The sequence below is a fragment of the Apis dorsata genome, unplaced genomic scaffold (genome assembly GCF_000469605.1).
Source record: "Apis dorsata unplaced genomic scaffold, Apis dorsata 1.3 scaffold_293, whole genome shotgun sequence".
NCBI classification, from domain to species: domain Eukaryota; kingdom Metazoa; phylum Arthropoda; class Insecta; order Hymenoptera; family Apidae; genus Apis; species Apis dorsata.
The window spans coordinates 787,529-806,864 of NW_006263568.1; the positions used below are offsets into that span (position 1 = coordinate 787,529).

Sequence of the window (19,336 nt, forward strand, 5' to 3'; positions counted from 1 at the left end):
AGAAGAAGGGAAGGAGGGCAGAGGGGTTGGCGACGCGCAGTCTGCCGTCGTCGGGATCAGCTGATCGGTGGAGGTGTATTGGTAACTGACTGACTGTGAACTCTGAATGAACGAACGGATGAAGAAGTCTTCGCGTGCGTACACGTATAGGGAGAGCTCTCGCCGGTGCCTCTCCCGGGGGAGGGGGAGAGAGCGAGCGCGTATGCGCGCCTGCCTGCCTAACTATGCGCCAGAGAGCACTCGCGAGGGATCGGGCACAAGCGTTTAGTACCAAACGGAAATAGTGGCCCGGACACGGGATAGCCAGGATCATCTCTACGCCCAACACCGCCCGCTTTCCATCGCGTCCTTTCCGAGGAGCGTAAAAATTCGAAATAAACACTTGGAAAATCGGGATCCAAGCTTGTGACACGCTTACTACACTGAGTGGAACTGGTTCGAACGAGAAATTTCTTTTGTTGTTTGCGAAACGAAGGAGATGGACGGTGAAGAGAAGGGGGGTTGACGGTCAAAATAAACTTATCCTTGAGTTCCAGCGCGCGTTAAGGGGAATCCTTCTCTCATAGAAGCAAGTATGAACAGTGCGCACTTACATCGTAGTTATACGAGTTTTATTTTGTTTGTAAATGTGATGAGCTTTGGTTCACTTGGATGATATATGAAATATAGAGGAATAGAAAAAAATAATATTTATAAAAATTGAAACGTTTAATGAATATTAAAAAGTAGATTTAATTACTATCACATTTTTTTTATTGTATTGCCTAATTTATCGAAACTTTGCAAATTGGTTTAAAACATCAAACTTTTATTTCTGGTTCATCGATAGATCATAACTTTTATAGCTATTCAATTAAATTCGTTCATTAGCCGAAAGGGTAAGATGATAGTATCGAGAAGATCGATATGCAATTGCGTAATATGCTATTAAACATATGCGTATATTCGTCTGCAAAAATAGATAGAAAAGAGTTCGTGTCGAATGCGGAATACGATAACGCGGAATATAATCCGATCAAAATAAAATTTTACATAATTCTTGTTAAATCGTACATTATTTCGAGCGCGAAAAATTGAATCTATATCTACACAATATTTTTTTTATTCATTTTACAAAAATATTAAAATCTCTGGCGCATAAATTTATAATATGCGAATGTAATATATGATGATCAGTTGGTTAAATCTTCATTAAATATCTCTTCTTAGTTTCTAAAAATATGTATCATCCGTTTTATTACAAGAATTTCGTTTTTAATTGTTCTTAATTTTTCTTTGCTTATAATACGCGCTTGTCATGTATATTATAGTCATTCGATTCTAATGAACGCGTTTCATATAGATATAGAATAGAGAGGAGCTGCGTACGCGTAATAAACGTGCATGTAGTCATCGACAATTGAATACGCAATATGCGGTTAAGAGGCCATGTAATCCACGACGACAGAAGAACAGCCTCCTTGTTCTGCCGGAGACGATTGCAACGCCATTACAGACGCTGTAACGATATAGTAACTACTCAGACAGGATCTGTTAGTGCCGCTGTTCGTACACTCTGGAAGAAACCAGTCGTCTTCACCGATTACATCGAACGAGCATAGTTTTCAAATAAATTCACATGTCGTTTGTAAATGTATTAACGTTAGACTACTGATCAGTGATGTGTATCTAAATAATATTATACACATTATATGATAAAAGTAAATAAATATTAAATCGCATATTAAATCAATAATTTGATAAAAATCAATGTCAATTTAGTTAAAAACATATTGGCATGTTTTTTGTAATTGAGAATTTTGACGGATTTAATAATAATAATGTCAAATGTGTTGAAGATAATTTATTATTTTTTAATGTTCTGCATACAGGTCTGTTAAAAGATAATAATTGAAAATTTTATATAATTTTTTTTACAATTGATTTTAAAATACACATCGATTAGGCATTTTTTATAAGTATATACTATATACGACTTGATAAGTATATACTATAGGAACTCAAATGCTTTTAGATTTTATTTTTTTTTTGGATTTAATGATTCGCTTTTAAATAGTTAAAAGAAAAGTATGGAGATAAATCTTTTTTTAGCAGATTCGAACGTTCGACTATTAAATCTGAAGGTTTTCACAACATACGGTATGCACATAAAACGACCAGCATAGTGTACATTAATAATATTATCAACGTACACGTAAGAGATTATGTAAGTGGCAAGATTGGTTTTGATCGAATATGAAAATACGTGGAAAAATACTAGCTAGAATTATTTTTAAAAAAAATTTGAGTATTTTGATCATATGTTTTAAAATCCATAAAAAAATTCCATTTTTCTAATATAAATTTTTTAAATTAATTATTTTCTTTACTGTCATATAATTCTTTATAAATTATGCAAAAATAACTTTTTTTTTATGATTAACATTATATTAAATTCATCAAAATTAATTTTTAAAATTATTCCTGATTTTTATTTAATATAGCACAAAAATATGCTGGAATATTCGACATCGATCTAAATTCGTATTTATTTTCAAATATTTCGCTATTTGGCTCTGATGTTCATCTTATCTTTTAAAGTGTAACAAGTAAATGTTTTAAGTTAATCCTATATCTTTAGTAAAATATATCAGACTTAAACGATCGTTATAATGTATATGTATTTTTGTTTTAACAATAAGAAAAACTCGACTTGTCAAATTCATTACAATAAGAAAAATACTTTTTTTTTATTTCCTTTTTATAATACAAACGATATATATATATATTTGGATAAATTAAAATATAGAATATTATAAAATAATCAAATTTTTCAAAATTTTTTACGATTTTTTAATTTTGATAAAATGTTGATACAATTTTTTCCTTTTCAATTAATTTTATATTATTAAATATCCATAACAATTTCATCATTATTTTATTAATTTTGTTGATTGAAATTGATTTAATATAATATTTTAATTCATTAATATAATAATAATTTCAATTATTGATCAATTATATATTTTCAACAATTAATTTTATAGTCATTAACATTATAAATATTATGACTTCATTAACTATAGCTATCAACATGTAAATGCAAATTACTTTAAATAAACATTAAAATTCTTTTTTTTTTGTTGATTTAATGATGATGTTCCATTTTTATGTGTATTCTTTGCTTCATTACCAAGTATTTTAATGTTTTGTTCTTTTTAAAACATTCCATTTATAAAATATAAATATCTAAATGCACCAGCAATAATTTACTACTATATATATTATTAAATATTTTTTACTGCATTATAAAATATTTCATGAACATCATACAACATCAACGTACAATAAATAAATAATATATAAGCATTTATTTTTTTAATTAATTTTTAACTTTCTTAATAAATTTTTTTTAAACAGTTTTTAAAATTTTCTATTTAAAAAGCTATATATATATATGATTACTTCTTAAAATAATTTATACGTTATAAAATAATAAAAATAAACCTTATAAAATATTAATACTTGTTTTTATAACTTGTCTGTTATATAAAAAAAATTCTGCCATTTTTCGAACATCTTAGCTAAAAAATACATATACATATATAGAAATATATTCATCTTTCAATTTTTCTTTCGACAAAAAAATTTGCAACGACTATTTAACTACGAAACAAATAATATGTAAATACAGTTTGTAAACAATACTACGTTTAATAGTACTATTTATACTATTTACATAATATAAGTAGTACTAATAGTAATACGTTTAATTTCTTTTTGTAGTTGGAGAATATAGAAGTTCGAGGCATTGGCCGACGGTTGAGACACATTTGTGAATTCATGCGGGTGCCACGTTGTACGCGCAGTTGTCATAAACCAAACAATGGACACACTCTTTCTGTCTATACTAACACGTTACATAAGATAAACTAATTTACTAGAGTCACAGTATGACGCGAGTATGCTCCAATGAGATATCACATCCGTCAGATGTAATATATTTACTGGGGTCAGCCAATAATTTGCAAAAATTTGTTTTTAAAATAAATGTGTAATATCTTGAATGTTTAATATTCGTTTCCATCGAGTGAATATATTTGATAATGAGAAATGAATAATGTCGATAAAATAAAATCAAACGTCAGTGAAATAAGTGAAATACCGTATATTCAATTTCAGAAGTTTTATTCAGAATATAGTTTGTTACAGTTTCGGTCGTTCTCAAAATGTCACCTCATTCGAACAGGTAACCCTCTTGATGGTATCTAAAAATCATACAAATTTCAATTCTCAATCTATTAAAGATAATTTGTATATTTGATAATGAAAATAATATTATTTTTTTAATCGCAAAAATATTAATGCAAACATTATATTGTGGGAGATCGATTTATCTTAAAGCGTTTATATCAAATAACTACCGATTTTTATGATTATTCATTAATAATTTTTTTCTTTAATATATATAGCAATTAATTATCTAAAATAAATTAAGCAACATATATTTCATTGATTTATTAAAATTTTACATATCATAATAATTAAGATTTTTAATTTCATTATCATTTATCGAAAATATTAATGCATACAAAAGTATATTGTAATGTTATTCTATGTATAAAAATATATAAATAATTTTAAATATAATCTTAAAAGAAGTTTCTTCTATTTCTATTTTTGCTTTAATAACAAAAAACTAAGCCTTTTAAATTAGCAAAAAAAAATCATTATCTGTTAAATTAGTATTATAAATTTTTAATTTTGTGGTTAAGGATATTTTTTTATTAAAAAATAAATAAAAGGATCCAATTGATAAGTTAAATAAATAATATATAAGTTAAATTATACGAAGAAAGACAATACAGAGATAAAAAGCGCGCGAAGATGCGTGAGCTATACTCCGCAAATGGGTCGAAGTCGGTGTGACAAAGGAACACAGCAGAGAGAAAAGGTACAGTGACCTCTGGCGATGGCTCGTGTTCGAATGATGGTTTACCAACTGGTCGGCCAAGGCCATTAATACCAATGCATCTTACATGCTGCAAAAATAGACATGGCAAAAAATGTCTAGTTACAGTAAGTATTGTAGTAACACTGTACAGTCAATTAAAGAAATATGATGAAATCATAAATTAATAAAAGCAATAGTGTCGATAGATTAATAATATATTTAAAGTCACTTACAATCTATACATTCTATTTTAATATGAAATAGAATACAATTGAAGAAGTTTCGATCGTTTATTTTTTCGCGTAAATTCGTGTAAATTATCTTAACAAATAAGTTCAAAATAAATATGCTTAATTTTACGATCTTGCTAATTTTGTCTATTGATTATATTCGTAAATATGATTTTGTATTAAATGAAAAAAAAATTTGCTAAGATTCCTGTGTAATATAACGAAAAAATTATTATAACTTTCGTATAATTAAATAAATAAATTAATTTCATATTTGTATTAGTTCTTTGACCTATATAGAATTCTTATAGTAGAGAAGGTATGTATATACTTTCTATAGGAAGGGGGGCACTGTATTTATCTCGCCCACCCCACCTACGAACGCGATTGCCCGAGACGGTAAGCACTCACCAAAGATTTCCAACGAGTTCTGTTCGCAGAAAAAATAATAGCGCTACTTTCTATCAATGTATATAAATGAAAACTTTCAACTTTTCATCCAAAACATATTTGAATTTTGATTTTGTTTATTATAATATTTGATAATTTTGATGTTTGAATCTAATATTTGATTTGTAACATATTTTTAACTATAAAAACAAATAAATTCTATTTTTTTAGAGAATAAATTTGTTTGAAACTAAGATGACACAGTACCAAAAATTCTATAACGTGTCAACTTGATTCTTGAATTGTAATAATGGATCTTATTTTCATATATGTGTGAAACAGAATTTATTATTTTTTTTTTTTATGATTAATCAATAATTTATACTAGCTTATATATAAATGAAATTTATATATTATAAATTTACAATAGTGTATTTTATTTATTTAATAATACTATCGATATTTAAAATTTATTTTACAACTTGATTATTTTCAATATTTTCAATAACCGTATCACATTTTTAAACACTTTAAAATATTTTAATTGTAGATATGTATATATATATATATATATATATATATATCTATACAATATATATATATTGTAAGCTATATTTTATTACTCGCCTGTTTCCAATCATATGATATTTTATCGGCTAATTCTAAGAACAAAACACGATACGCATTACAAGTACACTTTTAGATTCCATAAAAAAAAAAAAAAAAAAAAAAAAAAAAATTAAAAAAAAACAAAGAAAAAAAAAAAAAAAAAAAAAAAAAAAAATTAAAAAAAAACAAAGAAAAAAAAAAAAAAAAAAAAAAAAAAAAATTAAAAAAAAACAAAGAAAAAAAAAAAAAAAAAAAAAAAAAAAAATTAAAAAAAAACAAAGAAAAAAAAAAAAAAAAAAAAAAAAAAAAATTAAAAAAAAACAAAGAAAAAAAAAAAAAAAAAAAAAAAAAAAAATTAAAAAAAAACAAAGAAAAAAAAAAAAAAAAAAAAAAAAAAAAATTAAAAAAAAACAAAGAAAAAAAAAAAAAAAAAAAAAAAAAAAAATTAAAAAAAAACAAAGAAAAAAAAAAAAAAAAAAAAAAAAAAAAATTAAAAAAAAACAAAGAAAAAAAAAAAAAAAAAAAAAAAAAAAAATTAAAAAAAAACAAAGAAAAAAAAAAAAAAAAAAAAAAAAAAAAATAGAAATAGAAATTGAAAAAAGAACTAGGAAGAAACAGAAAGGAAATAGTAATAGCAACAGCGACACGTTTAAAAAGTTACAAGATGTTTCGCGTTGGCAAGAGAACGATCGACGAGTTCGAATTGAGGCGATATGCTTTCCTTTAGCTATCCTTTATCCGTCTCACTTCTTCCTCGGACTAACGGTGAGTCCATCTTACAACGACGAAGCGTATACCTCAGACTATCTCTATTTAATCTCATCGAAGCAATGTTGCCATACTATCTCCGACGTGAGGCGTGCTCTCGGAAGTGGTCTGCCCTCGGCTGACAGAATGGCAACGTTGCACTACAGCACCATCTCCCTTCCACTCAAGCGCTTCTCGCTTTTCAACTCTTTCCCTCTTTTTCTTTCTCTCTCCACATTACTTGGTACGACCGCACGGCCTCACGCGAAATTCGCGAAGGAGGTAGTAGGTGTCGTTACCTACGATTAAGGGACAAGTAAAAAGAGAAATGTCTCCACTGCAGCGAATTATATGACTGTAGAACCAATACTTATTCACGAATTAGCGATCATCCACTTGATTCTTCGAAATGAGATTATACAGACTAATACGATAATAAGACGTTTAGAGTTGATATTTGTTTAATTTTTTGAATACAAATTGAATGCTAATATTATAAATGATATTGTATGTATAAATTTAAAAATCGTTGAAATGTAAAGTTACGATAGTTTGCTTTAATGTGGTATATGAAGAACGTACATATGTAATTTAACGTCGAACATTCAATTGGTCGATTTAACGGTATCGTGTACGTTCACATATCCATAAAAGGTATGTTTGTCAAACCAGGAAATATAAAAAAAAAACCTAGTTTTGTATAAAGAATATTTCGTTTTCAATAAATTTTATTTTCAAAAATAGAAAACTGACATCGAAAAAAACATTTTATTTTTTATATTTCTAATTATTAAATTATTTATATTTAAAAAAAATGTTTATATTTTAATTAATATATTATTTATTCATTCAAAAATTCTGATTATGAATTCTCTAAAAAAAAAAATATAAGAGTAAACTAAGGAACTTGGCGAGAGAGGGGAGAGAGCAGATGCCTATTTTTTCCGCAGCAAAAGAACGAACCTCCAAGTGAAAAGTACTTCGCCAATTTGGACACAGGGGTGCACGTCAGATAAGCGCGTGCGTGGGACAGTCATGCAGGCAAGAAAGCAAGCGAACAAGCCAACAGCAGCAGCAGCAACCAACCAGGCATCTCAGTCTCTTCAGTGTCCCCGGCTGCACATGTGTGCAGGGCATGAGGTCGCTCTCCTCGTCGTTCGATGTGTGAGAGCTTGACTGCCATCTCCCCCGCGTGCTGCTGAAGCGACGTTGCCGACTGTTCGATGCTTGGGCGGGCGGTGATGCCGGTATGCGTGTGGCAGGGCGCGGCGTTGCCATATCGACCGTACCTCATCACCGGGGAGCGAACCAGCAAGCGCCCCGCTCTACCTCTTCCCCCACAGTAGCATTTCGTCTTTCTCTCCGTTTTATTCTGCTTTTATCTCTTGTCTCTCTTTGCTCTATCTCATCATTCTTTCCTCTTATATTTGTTCTTTTTACATTCATATTAATTTTTTTTCTTTATTCTATAATCTTTTAACATACTTCAGCTTCCATATTGTATTCTTCGATTCTTTTTCTCTGTTACGCGGACACCGACTACTTCCAAGCGATGTAAGGCGCCGCGGCACCTGACTGACTCAGCATTACCGACTTCGTCGTGGATTCCTCGCACGCTACACGCACTGCGTATAGTGAGCAGACCAATGCCAGACTACGTTGCGTGCCCCTTTGACGGCCACCAGAAGACTCTCCCGTATACCAGTCGCGCCCTTGAACAAGCGGACACTTGCGAATGTACCATACACTTTTCCTGTCTCTTTCTTTCTATATACATACATAGTATATCTCTTTGCTTCTCCACGGCTCTCGCAATCTTGGTCTTTCTCCCGGGGCTTCTATCGTTTGCAAGGGAATCTTCTTTCTTTCTCTTTCTTTTTTATTTTCTCCTTATTCTTCTCTTCCTCCTACCGCACACTTTTTCTTGCCGGAACCGGTAAGAGCGTGATGTTCCGCCACTGGGTTCTTTGACAATGTACGTTATCTCGATAAAATGTAGTGACTTTACTCTTTATTTTCCGCGTGATTTACGCCTATGTTTTTAACTGGTTGGTGATTCGATCGTGTTGTATTTCGATGATTTTACGCATTTGTTTGTACTTAATTATGCCATGGATGAACTTAAAAAGAATTTTGTTTTATCAAAAGATTTAACTTCATCATTCCATATCAATTTTTCTAATGTAAAATTTTTTACAATGCAATAAACATTTTATTATATACATATTATTACTTCTTCATCTTGCTTCATCATCATTGAATCAATTAATATAACAATTAATATAACAAAGGAAAAGAAATCAAATGTAATAAAATTTAGAAAGTTTATTCGTTTATAACAAGAAACAACTAAAAATGATTAAGTAGGTTAATTTTCTAGTTGGTTTCGAAATCGGAATTTAAGGATAAAATATTTAGATTAGCTAGTAAACTGTATAAGATGAATTCAGAACGCTTGGTATGCAACAGTGATCCGACTTGTGAGAAGACGAACACAGGTATTATATTAATACTTCGAATATTTTTATACTTTTATAATTTTAAAGTATATTATGATGCGGATTTGCATTTTATTTAATTTTCCATTACTTTTCACGATTGCAAAAATTTCCTACAATTTCTTTTTAAAATTATAATAATTTTGTTTAAATAAAAAATAAAAACAGTTCACCGAGTTCACATTAAGCGACATTTATTATTTTCCCGGAACTGTATATTGAGTTTATGCGGGACTTTGATCGACATTTAACGTTTCCATCTGGTCACCGAGTATTAATAGCATTATACATTTCAATATGTCTGAAATATTTTTGTAACTGAAATAATAATGAGGTATATTTCAAAAAATAAAATTATTTTAAATTTTGAATATTTTGAATAAAATCTTCTAATGGTAAAGAATATTTTATTAAGTTAATGTGCATTTTATGTGCATGAAGATTTTGTAAAAAAAAATTACTTCTCATATATTTTTTTATTGTAATAATCTGCATTCATAAAAACAATGTTTTATGAATAAGTGAATAGTAAAAAAACTAATTTTTCACAATTTGTGTAATAATAATTTTAATTTTAAAAAAGATGTGGTATAATCATTCGATGATGCTGTTTTTTGCAATTTTACTATTATTGATTCTGTGTTGTTATTTCACTTAGATAAATAACGCAATTGTTCAACACTTTAGTCAGAATATGCTGTGATCAATATATAAAGCAGGTTTGTCTTTTATATAAAAATTAAATTTTAAAACAATAGTTCCTTTGACTTTCTCCATCGATATTAATGATCATATTATATAATTGATTATAATAATATGATTTATAATAATAGTATTTATAATATATGAAAATAATTTAATAATTTTATTAATGAAATTATTTGTATTTCATATGATTTCTTTTTCAATAAATGTAATAAGGAATAACTATTATAAATACATGTTGTTAGCCTATATCTTTAATATCGTAAATCTCACAATAATAAATATTCATTATCAAATATACATATATGATATATGTCTCTTAAGCTTTAGTGCAAATATTGTATTTATAAAATCAATAACTGGTATACACAAAACATTATATTATATTATAATTTTATTTAAATCATTAAATAATTATAATCGCATAAATATTTTCTATTTAAAATGAGATAGATTTCGTTAACCAACGAAATATTATATCAATTTTAAAACAAATCTATAACAAAAGCAATAAGTTAACGATTTTCCAATATTTAATAAATAACAATTTGAATCGAATTAAATTTTTTTATTAATTTAAGTCATTAACATAAATGATTAACATAATAACTTCATTCCATAACAATAGTAACAATAAGAAAAATAATAAAAAAAAAGAAACAGAAAATATTTGAAGCTTTCTAAATGGGAATAAAACTCGTTGTCTACTTCATTACACATAAAACTGCGTGACTGCTGCGCTCAGGACAGCCATTTCTTTAACCAAGTACGGACAAGTTTATGGATTAGAAAAGCGAGCATAGAACGGACAGCTGGTCACAGAAATCCAGCTCGAAGATCACTATAATTTATTTAGAATTTCTCGTGGGTGCCCATGTATACTTATATAAAAAACTTCCATGGATGTATAATCCACAAGAGAGCGCACTCGTATATACGAATACGAGTTATCCAATCGTTTTATTACCGTAAAGAACCTGCACTAGCGGCTTGCTAATAATTTCTATTCTACACACTTTCACTTCACGCCGACTACTCCTTAAGCGGAGTGATTTTGCTTCGTAACGCGCTGATAAATTCAGCCTGCGAACGTACGAAATACTTTTTCTTATTTCTGTATCTTTTTGTGTAAAACGATCGTTTTATAGAAAAAAGCAATTGATTTTGAAAAGTTGTATACTATATATTGTAAATATCTTTTCAATAAATAATTATAAAGGATTTTTCAAAAGCTTATAAAAATTAAATGAAAATTTTAATATATTACTATTATAATAAATTATGAAAAATCCGATATGAGAACAATATTTGATTTGATACTATAATGCAATCAATATTACTGGTTGAAGATAAGAAATTATAATATATAGTTACTTTATTCTATAAATACACGAAGTCTAAAAAGGTAAAGATTAATTGATGTACTAAGAAGGTCAAGCAAGTGATCTAGTTTAGATAAAACTATATATTTGAAAATTCTTTGTAAAAGAAAAAAAAATCAAAGGCTGATATTAAATAATTCTCGTGATTTTTTCATTAAAATTAAATTTTTAGGAGAATTATATAAGACAAATATTTATTTTATATTATTATTCTATTTGCTGAGGAATTAGTCTTATAAATTAAAAATTATTCAAGTTCAATCAATGTTCACATCAAAAATCATACAATTCGATTAAAGCAATCTTGCAATGATAAAAATTAAAAAAGAAAGATATAAAAATTTTATTTTTATCGGTTTGATGACCTATTAGTAGTTAAGTCGATCTCAAGTTAAAGATAACGCGGATAATCATTCCCTGTTAACAGTTTTAAAAAATAGTGAAGGCAATGTTACGATAGTGAAATAGAAATTACAACAATGATATTATAATTATATTATTATAATTGGAAATTATAATTTATATTCCATTTTAATTTATTCATCTTATAACGTTACACAATTTATATTATATTATCTATATTACATTTTATAATTTTAGTATAAAACAATACATAATATAAAATTTCAAAAAATTGTTTTTTAATCAAAATTTAATAAAAATATTATAATAAATTAATATCTTATGTATGTTTTAATATATTACATTTATTCAAATTATATAGTATAGATAAATTTATATTCACATAACTATTACAATATTAAGTTAAATGTAATAAAAATATATTTAGAATAAATACATAATGTGTTAGCAGATAGAGAACAATAATATACACGTACGGTAGGAAAATCGAGTTAATTTCCATAATCGACTTTTATAAAAAGTTATTGCAAAAAATGTCCTATACTTCTTATAGGTTATGTACTTCATCATATTAATCGAACTTATTACTTGAATTTACTAATCGTTAGAAGAATTTATTAAAAATTTTTAAATTTTGATTTCAAAATACTTAATCTTGAATTACTTTGAACGATTTTAACTCAACACAGATTTTATTGTCTAAAAATCCACAATTTTTATTTTTTATTCAAATTTATTACATAAATAATTATCATATATATATTTTCATTATTAGTAATATTAATATACACAAAATATATCTTAATACTTATTAATACTTATTCTTTCTCATCACATAAATTTTCTCAAATGATAAATGTTAAAATATTTTGCTTAATTTATTACAAATAACCATTCGAGCGTCTGATACTTCACACAAAACGCGTCAATAACTTTTTTTTTATCTCGTGAAGAATATTTTTCATCATCTTGCTTTTAAAAATGTATGTAACAAAGTTGCCTGAATAGCACCGTTGGCGCGCGACAAAAAAAATGGCGTCAACTCGTTCGAATCACAGATCCACGCTCCGCGATGCATTCTGAGCATAGTCGCGACCCGGCCGCAGGTTATATAGTCTAGCGAACTTCGATCACTTGTTGAGGGGAAGCCCTCGTATACCGCACCTCCATCTCCACCTCCTCATATGATATTCTCTCTCTCTCTCGTTCTCTACTCACACCCCCTCTTCCTCATTCCACTGCTCTCTTTTCCCCCTCCCCGCCCTTCTGCCATGCACCTTCTTCCCACCTTCGGTTCATGATCTATCTCCCACCCTGAACTGTGCCTCTCTGCAAGTGACCCTGACCTTACGTCAACTTCCGTATTGTCCCTATGCATGGATTTTCGGCGAAATCGTCGAATTATCAAAAAATTTTAACATATATCTTGTATATGAACTTTTTTCGTTTTCTTAAAATCATCGACCATAAACGGTTCAATCAATCGATGTATGATCAATAATCTCTACAGTCACGATTTTGTAATAAATCGAGCATAGAAAAACAGTTAATGAAACGTTACAAAAATTTGGAAATTTATAATATACAAGATTTAATAGAATGTTTTGAAATAGAAAGATGCTTTTGTCGTTGCATCGTTTATAAGTAAATGCGAATTAACAAATTTTTGCAGTTAGATTATTCTTTTTTTACGTATGTGTTAGTCATTGTTATAATAGCGATCAATCACCATGAAATGGTAAAAGATATCGTGTGAAGATGAAAATCAAGAGATGGAGAATTTTATAAGAGAGAATTATGATTTAAAGAATTTTAAAATATTCAGAAAATAAGAAAAATTCAAATTTCTTTGAAAAATATACAAATATATATATGTAAATATATATTATGTAAAAATATAAATATTCAACAATATATAAATTATAAATTTTTTAAAGTTATAATTTTCAAATTATAAAAAATTGAGAAATTTATCTAATATTCTAACAAAAAAAAAATTTTAGTAAATTATTTAAGCAAAAACAAAAAATAAATACATAAAAAATATAAATTATATTTAAAAAAGAACATATATTGGTACATAATACATTAAAATGTTATCGAATACAAGAAAAAAAAGGGTGAAAAACTTTACTATGCTATACCGCACAACTACAGAAATATATACAATATTTATGTGTATATACTATTGAATCTATTCTTAAGAAAAAACAAATCAATGTGTTCATATATTAAAGAAATAGATATTCAAAAATTTGATGCAATTAAATTAATAAAATATTTTATAATGAACATACAATATACATATAATATATAATAAAATATTAAATTCTCATCAATTAATAATAACACTTTTGTTGCAAAAAAATCATTATTAAAAATATTTCATGAATATTTTAATAATAAATATTTGGATTTAATATATTAAATTATTTTTACAGACAGCTATATATTTATAATTTTTTTTATTTAAAAGCGTACATTTCTTTCGTGTTGTAAGAAAATATCCTTAATTTCTCTTTTAGTGAAAAATATGAAAATAAACATTTAGCTCGTTCGAATACAAAAATCACGTTTATAATAAATTATTTTAAAGAATAGAATAAGTATTATAAATGTGAAAAATATTATAGATGAATATATTTTGAATATAATGAAAAAAACGGCGGAAGAATGATGTAAGCAATCAGCAAAAATTGTAATTTTAACAAGACACACGTTTCAAAGTTCTAATGTTAATTTTGAATATTATACATTAAATGTTCTATGTTTTTGCTAAACATAAATCACATCTCTTCTGAAACATTATGAAATAAAAAATTTGTAAGAGTCTTCGATAGCCAAATATAAAATTTTGTTCATTTTAATATATTCTATTCCTAAACCGATTTAGCAATAGTAACAGAGAGCCAAGGATACCACGTTTAAATCATTTCAATCGCTTTGTTACTCATCACAGTGCAAAGAGACCTCGTTACGTTAGACGAATCAAAAATTACTACGTGAATCAAATGAACGACCAATTATTTCATTGAAAGACTTGAATCACTATACAAACTTTACAAATTAGTTTCGAATGTTAAATGAAATATTCATAAGAAGAAATAAATTTAAATTTACTTTAACATAAAATTTCATATCGAAATAAATTCTTGCCTATATAATAATAAAAAAAAAAATTATATATCACATATATAAGATTTATATTTGTTAAAAAGTAGAAAATACTAAAATGATTCATTCTCATTGTTTTTTAAAAAATTCATCGATTATAATGCTTCGTGCGTATCAATACATATGCATGAATATAATGTGCAAATTATTATTTGAAAATTTGACAAACAGCTATATAAAAGTTATATAAATGTACAACACATCATCGTTGATAAAATAAAACGATATTTTATTTTGACTCTTCTCTCGACAAATATCATTAATAGTTGGAAATCGAGATTACGTTTTCTATTAATTATTTTTACTTAATCATGAAAAATATATGTATAATATAATATCTTCTATGAGAAAAAATATAAATGTAAATGATTTATATTAAAAATTAAATCTCTCTCTAATTTATATTAAAATTATTTATATTATTTTGCATTTTAATGAAAACATTATACTTATTAACATTATTATTATAAATATTATCAATGTTTAAATGTTATGATTGAATATCGTTTTCGAAGAACTCGATCGAAGAATAAGTGTATCCATTTCGCAGAACAATCGTTTTCCCGCGTTTCCGCGATGCATTCCTCGACCGTTAATCATACGTGATGGATCGAAGCTCGCATATTTGCTCACAGCAAGAAAAAGTTTCTCAATCCAAAAAATTCCAAATATTTTTTTAATAATAGAATGCAGTTACAGAGTACAATTTAAAGTAAAATTTGTAAAGAAAAAAAACTGTTAGCTGTTATATTATATCACATTTTACATTAAAATAAAATTCTACTAATTGATCATTGTTATCATATATAAGAATGTCTATATTTGAAGATATATTATAATTAATATTAAAATACAATAAATTATGTTTATCTTAGATGATATTTTAATTCTTCCTTAATATTTATTTATATTATTATTCAATTTGGAAAGTTTTCATTACAAAGAACATGCATCCATGCATCTTTCTTACGCCTAGGAGCGTGCGCAAATGCTTGGGACACTCGCGTGTTCGAAATTCGAGCCGAGTAAACGAACCGAAGCGATTTCGATGCGCAGAACCGAATCGAGCATCTGATCGGCCGAACGATATCCTGTATAACTTGGAAACATGAAATGCGACGAAAATGATCTGAGAGATTTCATCATTTTTTCTAAATTTTAATTTGAGTATATTCGAATTAAGTTGAATTAACTAGATTAGTTAAACAGCAAATTTTTTATAATAGAGAGATTAGATTATGTGCAATATGTGAATTTTTTTCCAGATTCAGATATTTAATATGCTCAAAGCATAAATTAATATTAATATAAATGATGTATTAAAATATAAAATTAGTTTATCTTCTTTTCTATTACGTAATATAAAACGAGAAAAAGATATATCTCATTATTCTTGTTATCTTTGTTCAAAGCACATTGATATAATTTTCTTAGGTATATCTTACATAAATGCACATTTATATTGATAATGATCTAAAATAGAAATAATTTAAAACTATATACAGGAATAGTAATTAAAATAAATACCATTTTTTCAAATTTTCTTTAAAAATGATAATATTCTTGTATTAATACATATATAAATTAATATAATATTATATAAAATAAGTTTTATTTATTTTATTATATATTATTAAAACATAAAAAATAATAATATTGCAATTTCATTATTAAATAATGGCAGATGATAGCATAGAAGAAATTTTATTTGCTAGCATTATTTTTAAAAAATAGATATTGCAAGTCTTTAAAATAATATATTTATTCTTTGTAAATTATTCAAATTTATAATTGACATAATATATGTAAAAATAAACTTTTACAGATTACGTTTCATTACACGATTTTAATATAGAAAAATGTATAAAATAAATTCATACTTAAACAGTAATTACGATATATTAAAATTATTCACATATTGTTACTGATAAAGAAATTAAATAATAAAGAAACAAAAACAGATAATGTTCATACTAAATTTTGCTTTTTAAATTATATATAACTTTAACATTTCATAATTCATCATAAATTACGTATTTTTATATTTAATACATTGGAAAATAAATAAATAAATAAATAATAATAATAAAAAATAAAAAGAAAAAAAGTATTTAAATATGGACTTACCTTTATCCATCCGCCATGAGCAGTAACGACAACATACAGCAAGTACAGATCTATATCTTTTCCATTGATTTTCGGATTTTTTTTGAAGGGAGTCCTAAAAAATGTAAAATATATGATTCATAAAATGTATATAAAATGAATTAACAAAAAAATCAGGTTGATATAACTATTTTACAAATATTGAATAAGATTTATCGAAGCAAATTGTTATTAATGTATAGCTTTATTTATTAAATGAATAAAAAAATTGATTTATTTTTTCATATAAATAATTGTATATATTTTATAATATATAAAATAAAATATTATTCAATTAAATTTTATGTTTCTTATTTTTTGTTTCTTAAAATTACAGATTATAATGCAAAAAATACAATTCATAAATGACATTATATTAAATAACATTGAAAAATAAAATTAATAATAATATATTAAAATATATTTGAAAATTTATCAAAAAGATTAATCAAAAATAAAGGATACATAAAATTAAATGAATTAAATCAATCTTCAAACTTATTCTTCAAATATACACAATAGATACATTACAATATATTTGTTGCTAAGGTTAAGATCGCTTAGTATAATTGAGAAAACTTTGTTTCTGTTTCTAAAATTAATAAAATATGAACAATGATGTAACAAATAAGCGGCATTTTTGTGTGAAAATGATTTGCAATTACTCGATATATTCTAAAATAGTTTTAATTAATGTTCAAATTTAACTATCATACAAAAAGAAATACATTTTCATTTACAATGTTTGTAAGATCAAATAATAAATTCTTACAAAAAAAATCAAGTTGATCATAATATTATCCATTTTAATTGAATGTAACCTCAATCGCAATAAGATACGCGACCGATAATCGTTGATAAAGAAAACATGGAACACGCGTAAACAAATAACTTGCACAAAGGCGAGTCTCTGAGAAACTTTAAACTAAACGTACATAACCTCAAATCTATTCACATTCTAGGTAGACAACGCTAATTTATTAACCTGATTTACTTGCAAACCATTGTGATAAGAATTCTTTTATAGTGATGGAATTTTAATGAATAAAGTATAAAACAGTCGATGCAAATGAAAATATACAAAAAGAATATCGATGATAATAGTAAGATTGAAGTAAATAATGGAAGATTGGTTTGAAAGAAAATGAACGAAATTGTCTTACCCTCTAGTCTCATGGAAGTGACGGAGATCCTTCAGGAAGTTTTCCCTCTCCCTTTCGTAGGTGACGGGGTCCTTGTTGAGGATCTTGGCCATATTCGCGAGTGATAGAGTGCGTGGGCGTGCTAATCGGGGTGTGCTCTGGGTTTACAGGGCACGTAGGGGCAGCAGACAGAAAGAAAGGTGCACATGGGCACTCATGAGAGCACATTTACGCCAGGAATGTCCTGGTGCTATGAAAGAGATGGATATGCGAAGACGAGGACGACCACGGGTCGACACGGGGTCGCGACCCGCTCCCGACATCGGGTCGTCTTGTCCTGGCCCGAAGTGTCGGCCGGTGGCCTCTCTCGCGCGCGCGAAACGAGACAGCGGCTTTTCCCTGCCGTACACCGCCACCCCGGATCAGCGCACCAATATACACGAGCTACCGTGTCCCTCGCACTGAACTCGCCCGCGTGGGGAAAAATCCGAATGTACACGTAGTTCCACACACAGTAGTCACTACCGATCAACCGAGCGAACCGTGTTACGGGCACGGGGCCGCAACGCGACTTTCCTCGCGGCCCGATCGATTCACCTGTCACTTGTCAACGAAACGCAACGAATCCGTTGCGCCACGCACTCGTATTAACGATACTCGTGAACCTCGCGAACCAACGAATTCACCCGCGCGGTCCTACGCGAAGCGGCAGACCGACTCGAGACCGCGTTTCCCTACGAGCGAACGCTTGACGTGCGCCCGTATATCAAAATGGCGTCTCCTCCTGCCTGGCATCCATTGGCGAAGCCACAGCCAATTTCCCGTACGCTACGATAGCTACGGCCAGCGCCGACCCTACACACCGCGACACCGTTTCCGCTAACACACCTCGTACCGCACGCGGCACACCCTCGCACACTCTACGTCATTTTACAAGCGACACCGCGTTACCCCGACCATACCACAGCCTAGCCCTCGCCGCTTTTTTACCCTCGCCGAACCGTACAAACAAAATCCC

The 19,336-nt window shown here is 27.8% G+C and overlaps 1 protein-coding gene across 4 annotated transcripts in view; it reads right to left on the reverse strand.

Annotated features, from left to right (window-relative positions):
• Positions 1–18,732, reverse strand: part of LOC102673995 (AT-rich interactive domain-containing protein 2-like) — a 51,845-nt gene extending 33,113 nt beyond the window's left edge. For all 4 annotated transcript variants that reach the window (XM_031511199.1, XM_031511201.1, XM_031511200.1 and 1 more), the window contains exons 1-2: positions 18,340–18,732; positions 17,159–17,252 (exon numbers count right to left, since the gene is read on the reverse strand). In XM_031511199.1, coding sequence (XP_031367059.1) covers positions 17,159–17,252; positions 18,340–18,431 — 186 coding nt within the window. In that variant the 5' untranslated portion in view covers positions 18,432–18,732. The remainder of the gene's footprint in view (positions 1–17,158; positions 17,253–18,339) is intronic.
• Positions 18,733–19,336: the final 604 nt, after the last annotated feature.